General features: G+C 24.8%; 1 protein-coding gene and 1 long non-coding RNA gene across 4 annotated transcripts in view; one reads left to right on the forward strand and one right to left on the reverse strand.

Moving 5' to 3' along the window:
- The window catches only part of LOC127280935 (uncharacterized), a 133462-nt gene extending 128993 nt beyond the window's left edge, over positions 1-4469 (reverse strand). Inside the window, exon 1 of one of the 2 annotated variants that reach the window (XR_007842899.1) lies at positions 4286-4469. This is a non-coding gene — a long non-coding RNA (uncharacterized LOC127280935). Of the gene's footprint in view, positions 1-3558; positions 3823-4285 lie in introns of those variants that run through there. The other variant, XR_007842898.1, reaches the window with a different exon arrangement.
- A 2406-nt stretch (positions 4470-6875) lies between these two features.
- Positions 6876-13187, forward strand: LOC127280928 (A disintegrin and metalloproteinase with thrombospondin motifs 5-like). 2 transcript variants are annotated; one of them, XM_051304339.1, is made up of 13 exons: positions 6876-7042; positions 7736-7925; positions 8018-8196; positions 10104-10172; positions 10291-10397; positions 10469-10598; positions 10801-10957; positions 11038-11164; positions 11240-11389; positions 11546-11681; positions 11825-11932; positions 12015-12172; positions 12253-13187. In XM_051304339.1, the coding sequence occupies exons 2-12, from the start codon at positions 7823-7825 to the stop codon at positions 12144-12146; spliced, it is 1398 nt and encodes a 465-aa protein (XP_051160296.1). In that variant the 5' UTR covers positions 6876-7042; positions 7736-7822; the 3' UTR covers positions 12147-12172; positions 12253-13187. The 2 variants fall into 2 exon arrangements, with proteins under 2 accessions (XP_051160296.1, XP_051160297.1); XM_051304340.1 differs by lacking the exon at positions 6876-7042 and adding an exon at positions 7472-7621.
- The last annotated feature ends 315 nt before the right edge of the window (positions 13188-13502 follow it).

Raw genomic sequence — 13502 nt, forward strand, 5'->3', positions numbered from 1 at the left:
CCGATGTGAAAGTCGGCAATAATAATTTTTTTCGAATAGTCGTCGTCAAGGGTTCAAATTTAAAATATTCCCAAGGTTTTTTTTTTTTTTTTTTTGCGCAACGAAAATAACGCTGGAAATTTATAATTTATCGTTTAAACAGAGTCCAGAGACAATTTGACCTTTGAGCCTCAGGCGCATTTAAGAAACTCAAAATGGTATATAAATATTTTCTAAAATTGCAATATTATTCTATTAACATTGTTTAAAATTAATTTGTCAATTATCTTCATTTTTAAGAAGAAACATTTTTCTTCGAGTGTATTTTTATTTTTTCTAAGGGGAATTTTTCGAAAAATGTGAGTCAAATTTTTTTTTTCTCTATTTTTGTGTATTTTAAATGAAAAAAAGAATTTTAGTTTGAAAAATACCGGAAACATGAAGATATATAACGATGATGATTCAAGATATATTAATGGGAAAAAAAAATTTTTTAAAAATATAATTAGCATATTGTTCCTGGATCAAAATAAGAGATTTTCGTCGTCTCTTCTAAAATTCTTTGACTGGTTTCCTCCTTCTCATCTTATAGTTTGGTCGTCGTCATCTTTCTTTTTCTTCTCTCTATTCGCAGCTGCGCGCGCTCTTTCACTTCCATCTTATATACAAGATCATCTTCATCCGGGCATTTGAGGGTGAGGCTCTCTTTCTCTTTGGACCGATTATTTTTAGGTTCCTAAGGAATTCCCAGCGATAGTCTTGAAAAATGGTTCGCCTCAAGAGGAGCAGTTGACGATTCTAGCTGATTGTGCATCTCTCCCCTTATAAGCCTCAAGGGAATTAAACGTTGGAATTGCGGTCTCAGAGAGAGAAAAAAATTTCTCTTTTCATTTATATTTTTATTCCGCAGAAAACTGTCTTTTTTGCATGTAAATTTATGCGTCTTAGAGCTTAACTCGGGTCCATTGAATGTTGGAACTTCAAATTCTTCATTGAAATGATAAAATTCGTTTAAGGGGGCACTCAATTTTTCGAGGAAAACGCGAAATAAATTACTTTTTTAAATTTAATTTTCTATTTTCAAATTTTTTAACTAATATTTTTAAATTTGCAGTAAATATTACAATTAATGCGAAATTTACTACAAGTATTGCAAAATTTACAATACAGAGTTTGTAAATAAAAAAAAAAAAAAAAATTTCTCAGAATCAGTGAAAACATAATAAATAATCTCAAAGGGAAAAAAAAAAAAAATAAAATCTTATTTCGCGTGAAGAATAAGAATGAAGGAATTAATTAAAGGGAAGATTTGACGAGATAGAAGCGACTTCCCCCCTTAACGAAGAAATCGTTATGTAGTCTGACCTCGACGTTATTTCAACCTTGTTGTTGGCGCGTTGTCGAGACAACGGTGCCGACCCCGAAAGTGAATCGTTTGCCAACATATCTCAATTCGGACGATGGCAAAGAGGGTCCAGTGCCGACCTCGAATGCCTGAATTCGGCAGTTGATTCGCTGATTCCTTGACCCCTATATATGCTTCCCCTTCCACCCTCTTGGTTTTAGTCGCCCACACCATGTATATATATACTATATAGCTATGCCAGTGTCGTCCGCCTCTAATGGAATTGCTACGCCATGCCTGAGTTGAAGAAAAGGCCAGCTTAAATAAAAGCAAACGATCCGAATCCATGCTTCTCACCCTCGTTTCACTTTTACCCACCCCTCTAGAAAAAAAAACGCTCCATTTTTCTTTCCTTCAAATTCTGTGATTCTTTTTACAAACGCGTAGAAACGGAGGGACCATATTTTTTTTTTCTTTTTTTTTTTAATTAAACTAAAAAAAAAGAGTAAATTTTTACTAAACTATTTTTTTAGACAAATTTTCTTTATCGCGGTTGCGTAATTTTATCAACAGAATCTAAAAAAAAAATTTTGCTACATAAATACTAGCGTTCAAATCCGAATTACTAATTTTAATTTACAGAATAGACAAAAAAAAAATTCTACACTGAAAAAAAAATTTGATTCTAATGATTACTTGACTATATTATCAAATAATTATTTAATTCAACCAAATAATTTTTATTTAAATTAAATAAATTGTATTTGAATCAATAATTTCTATATTTGAACCAAATACCATTTAATTGACTCAAATAATATTTATTTGATAGAAATAAATATTTATTTGATAGAAATAAAAATTTATTTGATAGAAATAAATATTTATTTGATAATAATCAAATAATCGATTATTTGAATTAAATAAATTTTTTTTTCAGTGTAAAGATGGGAAAAGTTCACTGAAAAAAAAAATTAATAAACCATTAATAATTTATAAAATTTCTTCATTATTAAATCAATTGTACTGGAGTAATTAAATAATTTATTTAAATCAAATTAATAAAATTAATTAAATAACCTGGAACAGCGAAACATTTCACACCGAGAAAAAATGGATATATTTGTCTCAAAGACTGATGATAAATATTTATTTGTCTTAAATAAATTTTATTTTCGCTAAATAAAATGTTATTTATGCTACAAAAAAAATTTTTTATTTCAAACAAATAAAAATTATTGAATTATATAATTACAATAAATATTATATTGTAACACAACAATAAATAATAATCAATTAATAATAATAAAAAATTATATTTTAATTTAAAAAATAATTTAAAAATATAATTTACAAAATTAAATTTTAATTCAAAAAATAATTTAAAAATTTACAAAATTAATTTTTTAATTTAAAAAATAATTAAAAATATAATTTACAAAATTATATTTTTATTTAAAAAATAATTTAAAAATATAATTTACAAAATTAAATTTTAATTTAAAAAAAAAATTTTAAATATAATTTACAAAATTAAATTTTAATTTAAAAAAATAATTAAAAATATAATTTACAAAATTATATTTTAATTTACATATAATCAGGCGAGAAATTTCAATTCTTACAAATAAATAATAAAATGTAAATAATTCATTAAAAATAAATAAATAAAATTATTATTATTTTTTATAAAATATTGTATTTATTAAAAATAAATATAAATAGATAAAAAAGTTATTAGGCTCTGAGACAAATATATTTAAAAAAAAAAAAAATATGAACACAATAAGAATCATGTGATTTTTACACCTTCGAAACATTGAAACATAATAAAAAGAAAACATTACATTATAAAAAGCATTTTAAAAAATAAATTTCTATCTACTCGATAATAAATTAATTTTCAATATTTTTTCTATTTTATAAACGTGTACTATTATTATAATACAATATGTATCAAAGAATTTCCGTAATGCATGAAAAAATGTTTCCGATTAATTTTGACAAAAATATTGAGGTTAGGTGATTATACACACGAAAGTAATAATTATAAAAAAATTTATAATACAATTTTCTATATCATTTACCTGAATATTTTTAATCAATTATAAAGAATTTATACTAGAATTTGTACTTTCAATGGAAATTCGATAATAAAATATATTCACATATACAATGCAAATGTAAACAAAATGTATACCGGTAGAATATCAGGTAACGTGAAATGTACTTACAAACGTTTTGGAAATGTGATACACCTATTGTTGAACATCACCAAATAGAAGAAATGATATTTAATTATTTCAACACGTTAATGTATTTTTAATTTAGACGAATATCAATTAATATAGACACTTGAACACAATGAATATTCGACAACGAAGTACACAGCGTGACAACAATGGCGTTATTTTACGCGGCAATGATCAGCAACAAGAGCGCTACTGTCTTTCGGGTCACGTGATTATTTCATGAAAATTGAAATAAAAAGCGCGCAATTTAAAATCATCCAATCCCAATTTTCTTTCTAGTTACTGATTGGATATTCTTTATGCATATACAATTATTATTATTATTATTTTCAATAAAATGCGTTATATTACATAAATGAAACTGAAAATAATATATATTCTAATTATATTGTGACGAAAATAAAAAAATCACATTATTTTTATTTGAAAAAAATTATAGAAATATAATTAAAAGCAAATTTTCAAGTAAATGTGTTGACATGATATTTTCAGGTTATGTTATAAATACGAGAATATAGAAAAAAAAATTTTTTTAATACAAATATTACCTCAATATTTTTAATCAGCTGAAAAAAAAAATTTATACTAATACGTATTTGTACAGTTGTACTTTCTATAGAAATTCGATAATAAAAATACATATACAGGGCAATGGCAAAAACAAAAAAATGTATATCGGTACAATGTCAGGTAACGTGAATGTGCTTACCAAGGTTTAGAAATATGATACTGCTGTTGTTGAACATCACCGGAAAGTAGAGATGATATTTAATTATTTCAACACGTTATCATTTTAATTTAAATAAATGTATAGACACTTGAGACAAAAATATTCAACAACGAAGCTACACAGCATGTCAGCTCTTTGCGCCATTTAACACGGCAGTGATCAGAAACAAGAGCGCTACTGTCGGGGTCACATGACTATTTCATGAAAATTGCAATAAAAAGCGCGCAATTTAAAATCATCCAATCACAATTTTCTTTCTAATTACTGATTGGTTATTCTTTATACATATATAATTATTATTATTATTTTTAATTAAATACGTTATATTACATAAATAAAACTGAAAATAATATATATTTTAATTATATTGTGACGAAAATAAAAAAAATCACATAATTTTTTACTTTAAAAAAATTATAGAAATATAATTAAAAGCAAATTTGCAAATGTGTTTTTTGACATGAATTTTTCAGGTTAGGTTTGTATTTACAAGAAAACAGAAAAAAAATTTATAATACAAATATTACCCAAATATTTTTAATCAGCTGACAAAAAAAATTTATACTAATACGTATTTGTACTTTCTATAGAAATTCAATAATAAAAAATATAAATATACATATACAGGACAATGGCAAAAAAATGTATATCGGTACAATGTAAAACGTGAATGTACTTACAAAGTTTTGGAAATATGATACTGCTGTTGTTGAACATCACCGAAAAATATAGAGATGATATTTAATTATTTCAACACGTATATATATCTTTTTAATTTAGACAAATATAGAGACACTTGAGACAAAAATAATCGACAACGAAGCACACAGCATGTCAGCTCTTTGCGCCATTTAACACGGCAATGATCAGAAATAAGAGCGCTGCCATCGCGTCACGTGACTATTTCACGAAACTTGAAATTGAAATCGCGGCAGTTTAAAATTATTCAAACACATTGTTCTTTATAATATTAATATTAATTAATATTATACAATAATTATAATAATAATAATACACGGAAAAAATTAATTCAGTATTACAAAACTGTGACGGAGTAGCGGATACAGCTCTTTACGAAGCAGAGTTTTGCAAAATGTGATGGATATTTTCGGATAAACTACAGAAATTTCATTGTTTATACTGAATATTTCTGAAGTTTATCCTGAATATTTAGTGACATTTTACACCTATATATGATTGTGCTGAAAGTCCATCGTATGATGGATCTTATCTAAATAAGATAAACAAGGAAAAGTAAACATCTATGGAATTTATTGGAAATTATTTATCTAATATGACGCAAAATCTAATTTTTCATTTAAAATAAATAATAAAAAATTAACATTACAAAAAATTATTGTAGACATAAATGGTATAAATTCAAAAATTTTAAGTATATCAGTACTTAAACCTAAGTTTTTCTATTAAAAAAATCTCTTTCTACATTTTGGTAAGATTATAAACAAATATCAATAAAAAAAAATTTACTAACTAAACTATTTCTGTTCTCTTTTATTAAATTTTCAAAGCTGTCAAACTAACCTATTTTCCGTGCAACTCAACTTGAAAACTAAATTCCTTCGTAAATAAAAAAAAATTTCATAAAATAATTGTCAAAAATGAACTGATGTACATATATTAAAAGTCATTATTATTAAATATCAGATTTTTCAAAAAATAGGCCGCAACGACTATAGGTGAAATAAAATGGAATGACCCTAATATTAAAAAATCGGACAAGTGCGAGTTACACTCGCATTAAAACCGAGGGTTCCGTACCCTTAAACCTAAAATTTAAGGGGGTTAAAGTGTCACATATAACGAAATATAATCAGTTTTTCCTTGAAAACGCTATGATAATCAATTCCTATGAGATTTGTTATATTTTTCCTGTAATCTGCACGTCAAAATACATATGTGTACCAAATATCAGCCCTCTAGATAAATTCGTGCGGCCGCTAGGGGGAGGGGTACATGCCTTGCTTCACTAGTCTCATTAATAGGGTTCCCCCTTCGGGTACGGAACCCTAAAAATAATATTTGGAACTGAATATATAAATTTCCATTTCATCATAATAGAAAAATTTATCTTACGACACTACAATAAACATAAAAATTAAAATAAACAGTTGCGTTTATTGTGTGAGATCGATAACGTATTTTGCGTCACAAGTATATAAACAAGTATCTTTCTTGTTTTCTTAATTTACATAAAACATTCCTTAAATTCACCATTATACCTTAATTATAAATTTTTATAAGGTCATATAATTCTATTATGATATAAATTTTGCATGAAATAAATCTCCTTAGACCTAAAATTCTCATTATTGTTCTAAAACTAAATTATAATTAATAATTCCTGGTTTATTATCATCAAAAAAAATATATTCAAAATTTACATTATTGATATATATTTTTTTCTACAATTTAAAAATTTGTTTAAAAAAATTATATAATTTTACTGTTTTTTTTTATCTCTGGGTATTAAAAATTTTATTAGAAACTCAGAATTGTTGATAACTTTTAAAGTTCTGCATAATTTAAAAGAAATTTTTTTTTATTTAAGTTAAAAACAACGAATAGTGCTTTATACATTTGAGTGAATATAAAAATTCTTTCCAAATCTCATTTAATATATTATTTACATCACATTAATCGAAAAATTATAATATTTCAAATTCAAAATATAATCTACAGAATTTTATTTGTTCCATAAAGAAAATTTTATTTCCGGTAAGAGTTTAAAAATTCAAAAAATTGTATACCTTTAAAAACCAACAAATTAATTTTTTTTAAACAATCAACTTCTGTTTATATTAAATTATTATTAAGAAAATTATTTTACAGGACTATTTATATTTACTTTTTATATGAAATAATTTCCTTAGACCTAAAATTCTCATTATTGTTCTAAAACTAAATTATAATTAATAATTCCTGGTTTATTATCATCAAAAAAAAATATATTCAAAATTTACATTATTGATATATATTTTTTTCTACAATTTAAAAATTTGTTTAAAAAAATTATATAATTTTACTGTTTTCTTTTATCTCTGGGTATTAAAAATTTTATTAGAAACTCAGAATTGTTGATAACTTTTAAAGTTCTGCATAATTTAAAAGAAATTTTTTTTTATTTAAGTTAAAAACAACGAATAGTGCTTTATACATTTAAGTGAATATAAAAATTCTTTCCAAATCCGATTTAATATATTATTTACATCACATTAATCGAAAAATTATAATATTTCAAATTCAAAATATAATCTATAGAATTCTATTTGTTCCATAAAGAAAATTTTATTTCCGGTAAGAGTTTAAAAATTTTAAAAATTGTATACCTTTAAAAACCAACAAATTAATTTTTTTTAAACAATCAACTTCTGTTTATATTAAATTATTATTAAGAAAATTATTTTACAGGACGAAAATTATTTAAAATTATTAAAATTACTATTTATATGAAATAATTTCGGCATCTATATAGAAATAATCATTACGTATTAAAAAATGATTTATATCTGTATTTTACTTTGTGCATTTATTGCTCCATTCTCATACACTATTGGTAATGAAATATCATCAGAAATAACTGAACCACCTCCAGTAGAAGGTAAATACGATTTTCTTCAGAATTATTAAATTTCTTATTTGTTTTCATATATATAACAAATAAAGAAATATTTTTAAAAAAAAAATTTTTAGTATCTATTGAAGATTCCATTCGTAAAAAAGGATCTAATGAAATATCAATTCATGTTACTCTTAATAACAGTGAAAGAGAATTCATTTTACAAACTGTCGATAATTTTGCTGGTAAAAATACAAAAGTTTGGATAGCTAAAAAAGTGAACGATAAATTTGTATACACTCTACAAGAAGATGTAAGAAAATATATTGGAGGCAAAATTCCTGAAATGTCCGAACAAAAAATTAAAAGTTATTAAATTTTGTCTATACTTTCCTAAAATGTTGTCATTGTTGGTGAAAGTCTAAAATTAAAAAATTATTGAATTTTATAAAATATTTTTTAAATTACAATGTTTTTAATTTTTGACTTTTTGAAAAAATTTTTTTTTTCAATGTACAATATTTATAAGTATAATACATAAAAGTTAACATATGTATAATGATTTTTAAAGCTTTTTTGACGAGCTACACGTTGGTGACAAAATTTTTTTATTAAATTAAAATTTGACCTTGAAGTTCAAGGTCAAATTTTAATTTAATAAAAAAAATTTTGTCACCAACGTGTAGCCCGTTCAAAAAAGCTTTAAAAATCATTATACATATGTTAACTTTTATGTATTACCGATGATATAGATCGGACGGTGAAGCGCCTTGGCTTGCGATCACTGAGGTTAAGCACAGCTGAGTACGGTTAGTACTTGGATGGGTGACGGCCTCGGTGATGGCTATAGCCTTGGTGTTTTCACTGTGATCGAAATATATATCAAGCGGGAGGTTTGACGCCGAGGATGTGTTTGTACATTTGTGATAATTATTATCCAAATATACATTCACAACTCGACTGTCAATAAACCGGCTGTGCTCGGGAGAGGTTTTCTGTAGTTTACCTCTCCCCTGGCTAAAAGTCCAGGCAAATGCGAGTGCTTCTAATAAAAGTCGGTCTACAGCCGCAATTTTAAGAGTTTGTTGAGTTCAAAGAGTTAAATAAAAGTTGTGAGCAAATTGTAAAGACACCTAAGGGGTATACAATGAACTCAATTTTAACTTTTAACTTTTATGTATTATACTTATAAATATTGTACATTGAAAAAAATTTTTTTTTTAAAAAGTCAAAAATTAAAAACATTGTAATTTAAAAATTATTTTATAAAATTCAATAATTTATTATTTTTAGACTTTCACCAACAATGACAACATTTTAGGAAAGTATTGAAAAAATTTTTTTTTTCAAAAAGTCAAAAATTAAAAACATTGTAATTTAAAAAATATTTTATAAAATTCAATAATTTTTTATTTTTAGACTTTCACCAACAATGATAACATTTTAGGAAAGTATAGACGAAATTCAATAACTTTTAATTTTTTGTTCGGACATTTCAGGAATTTTGTCCCATTTTGCTTCCTCGTGGAGGAAGCTTTGTAGTCCTTTCGTTTATAAAACTTTTCAAAGTGGCTAAAACAAATTTTTTTCTTTATAGAAACATGTTATATGAGATCCTGATCAATTGTCCGGATGTATGTATGTATGTGTGTGTGTGTGGATCCCTTTTTTGTTTAGAAGATAACTTTAACAGGTTTTAATGGATTTAGATAAAATTTGGTAGGCTCATTTATTATATTAATATCTTAAATCTGACCAAAGGATTTTGAAAAATACCCAAAAGAAAAAAATTTTATCGAATTTTTTCCAAAAATTTTTTTTCAATCCAAAAAATTTTTAAATAGAAAAATTTAAGGTTATATACAATAAAATCGTATTCCTTACGTCCAGACGAATCGATCGATATATATAAAGTATACATTTGAGGTAAATTTAAAGAATTAATGGAAGTTAAAAAATCAAAAATTCACATTTTGGCAATAAAATTTTGCTTTCTCCACGAGGAAGCAAATTTTTTTGCTGATCGTATAGAGGAAGCAAAATGTTAATATAATGAACATCTGAATTTACAATTTGTTTAAATATATATTATTTAAATATATTTATTAAATTTATTTATGCAACTTATATAATTTAATAAATAATGTATAAATTTTGATAAATAATAAAGTTTTTATATATTTTATAAATCTTATATTTATAATTGAATATTTTTTACAGTTTATGAGAGAATCAAAAAATATTTCCTTCTTTTACAATAATCAAACCGAATCTGAAGTATTTCAGACAGTAAGTGAAAACGGAGAATTATAACTATTTCTTTAATATCAAACAAAATTCGTTAAGCACATTATTTTTATATTAAAAAGTATAAAATTTATATTTTAAAAATAAATTTTTCTTTCAGAATAGCGTTATTAATTATGATCAAGTTGATAATGAACCAATCGATGTATCAAATTTAACAACGGTGTATCCAGAAATTTTAGTCTATGTTGATAAAACACTTTTTCGGTAAGTTGTTGACATTATTTTTAATTATGATATAGAAATAGTCATTTATATTAAAACAAATTTTTTTTTAGACACTTTGATTATGATATTGAAAAAACTGTAATTTATACACTAACTCTTTGGAATGGAGTGGATCTCGATTTTAGAGAATTACAAAATCCGTCAGTTCGTCTTAACATTGCAGGAATTGTATTGTGTCAGGTATTTTTCTTATACGAATTTATAATTAATGGAACTCATGAAAATCATCTAGAATTAGATTAAAAGTTATTTAACTCAAAAATCCAATTAAATTAATTAGATTTGATGACGATTCCAAAAAAAAGTGCATAGGTTTTTTATGTGATCTTAAAAGATCATTATTTTTTCAACAAAATCTAATGTATTTCTTTTAAATTTAAAGGATCAACATTTAGAAAATGATCCATTTAGAGTAAATTCAGAAAAACTGTTGGAATTTGGTAAATTTATGTACAATCAAGATCAATTCAAATTGGGAAAGGATTACGATATTGCTGTATTATTAGGTGCAGATCCATTATTCAATATGGGCACTGCAGGTATTATATCTTCTTTAAATTCATATAATATATGCTTTTTTTACATATTAAATTTACTGACGAGGTAACAAATTTTCAAGGTATTGCATTTTTGGAAAGTACTTGTGTTAATAACACTAATGAACAACTAATATATTCTATAGCGGTAGTTTGGGATAATACTGCCTTTTATGGAATTCATACAGCTTCACATGAATTAGGTCATTTGTAAGTATGAATTGTTTTATATTAAATATTCAAAAATTATGATATATTTTATATATTAATGTTTTATTTTACAAGATTCGGAGCTCTACATGACGGTAGTGTAGTTGATTCAACAGCGAAGTACTGTTCTTTTTTTGATGGCTACATTATGAGCTTTACCAATATTGACGAAAAACGATATCACTTTTCCACGTGTTCTAAAAAAATGATGTCTAACTATCTCAGGTTAGTTTTTATTTATTTATTTTAAAAAATAAAAAAAACGTTTTTATGACACTATTTAAAATTTGATAAACTTTTCAATTCGTTTATTTTAATGCAATAAAAAAATGTATGAATAATTTCACTAATTAATAAAAATGAAAATATTTTTAATTTTAGAAGCGAGGGTCCTAAATGCATTCGTAATAATCCATTGGTTAATGAAACTAATGAACAAATGTTAAGAATTTTGCCTGGTAAATTAATGACAATAGACGAACAATGTCAAAAATATGGATTTCTCCGAGCATATGATGTAAGTTTTAAAAAAATGCGCAAATACCACAATATCTTTAAGAAGATAAAGAAAAATCTAATTAGCTTGATATCAATACAAAACTAAATGATTTATAAATTAATAAAAATCTATATGAATTAAATATTTTTAATTTATTTAAGGTGAATCCAGACTTTTGCCAAGGCATTCAATGTAAGACTGTTGAGCTGGGTTTTTCATATAATCCTTTTTTTGCAGCACTTGAAGGAACGCCTTGTTACATAGGAAAAGTAAAAAATTTATGACTATCAATTAATATTTTAAGTTATTAAAATATTTCATATTCTTTAATGAAAAATAAATAAATTTCAGTATTGTTTGAGAGGAGAGTGTGTTGAAGTAAATTTCAACACAACTGAAAATAATAATTATTTAAAAGAATTATTTCCATCACTTTCTCAACATCTTACATATTTAATAAATCTGCAACAGAGCAGTGCATAGAATACGGATTAGAAAATGTTACCGAAGTTAGTTTAAACAATTACTTATGAAGATTTAATAACAATACAAATTTGAATATTTGTTTCTATTTTAATTATTGTTTTAGGCCTCTTTTGAAAACTGCGAAGTAATGTGCGAGTTTCCGATAGAAGAATACACAGACTACATAGTTCCCATGGTTACAGTTACTATAGCAACCGTTTCCATAGCAACCGTGCACTGAAAAAAAATTCTATTTAGAATAACCAGAATTCTGGTTAGGGTATATTTAACATTTTGATTCTGGTTAGATTAACCAGAATTCTGTTTATTTTGGTCCCAAAACTGAAAAGTGAATGATAATTGCGCAGAAAATTTATATAACATGAAATGAATATCTTAAATAGTCAAAATAGCTGGGATAGAGAGCACTTGTTAAAAATCGATTTTCATTACCGAATTTATTTGGAACTTGTTACTTGGAAGTTTTTAACGTTTCTATTGACGTTTCGAAAGTTGAATTTAAAAAATTCAAAATGGCGGATTATAAATGGCGTTGAAAAATTTCAAAAATGGAGTGAATTTTTTCGCAGTTTTTTCCTCGGGGTTTTTTGAAATATTTGAACGCCATTTTTAATTCGCCATTTTGAATTTTTTAAATCCAACTTTCGAAACGTCAATGGAAACGTTAAAAACTTTCAAGTAACAAGTTCCAAATAAATTTGGTAATGAAAATCGATTTTTAACAAGTGCTCTCTATCCCAACTATTTTGACTATTTGAGATAGTTATTTCATGTTAAATAAATTTTCTGCGCAATTATCATGCACTTTTCAGTTTTGGAACTCAAAGTTAAAGGTTTAAGCTTTCATTCAAGCCTTCGTGAAGGTTTTTATCTTGTTGCGTTTTCGTTTTACAACGCTTCAAAAAGTGCTAAAAAAGCGATTTTTTGACACTTTAATCTCGTTTTTTACGGAACTGACAGAATGAAAATTTTTTTTTTGGGTATATTCTTGTTCAGTGACACCTAAACTTTCAATAAACACAGAAAATTTTAAATAAACACGACTTGACCATTTTTTTGTAACCCAGTGTAATAATTAAAACTATTGTTATTATTATTATTATTCTTGTTATTATTATTTATTTATTTATTTTTTATTTATTAATAATTTTTTATTTAAATTCTATTTATTGTCAATTTATATTAAATTTGAATACAAAAAATATGCAATTAAATTTTTTGCATTAGAATGATGACATAAGCGCACTGCAAAAAGTTGGTATCTTCTTGGTATCTTAAAACAAGATGTTAAGACGGAAATGGTAACTTCCATTCGCTTCCATATTAGAATAAGATGTTAAGAGCATTTGAACC

This window comes from Leptopilina boulardi, unplaced genomic scaffold (assembly GCF_019393585.1).
Source record: "Leptopilina boulardi isolate dan_hultmark-lab unplaced genomic scaffold, ZJU_Lbou_2.1 LbouV2_258, whole genome shotgun sequence".
NCBI classification, from domain to species: Eukaryota; Metazoa; Arthropoda; class Insecta; order Hymenoptera; family Figitidae; genus Leptopilina; species Leptopilina boulardi.

Bases quoted from the DNA above. Each gene is read 5' to 3' on its own strand.
- LOC127280928 (XM_051304339.1), top strand. From the start codon at position 7,823: ATGATTTATATCTGTATTTTACTTTGTGCATTTATTGCTCCATTCTCA. The intron at 8,197-10,103 runs GTAAGAAAATAT...TATTTTTTACAG, and splicing joins TATACACTCTACAAGAAGAT to TTTATGAGAGAATCAAAAAA. The intron at 11,390-11,545 runs GTTAGTTTTTAT...TTTTAATTTTAG, and splicing joins ATGATGTCTAACTATCTCAG to AAGCGAGGGTCCTAAATGCA.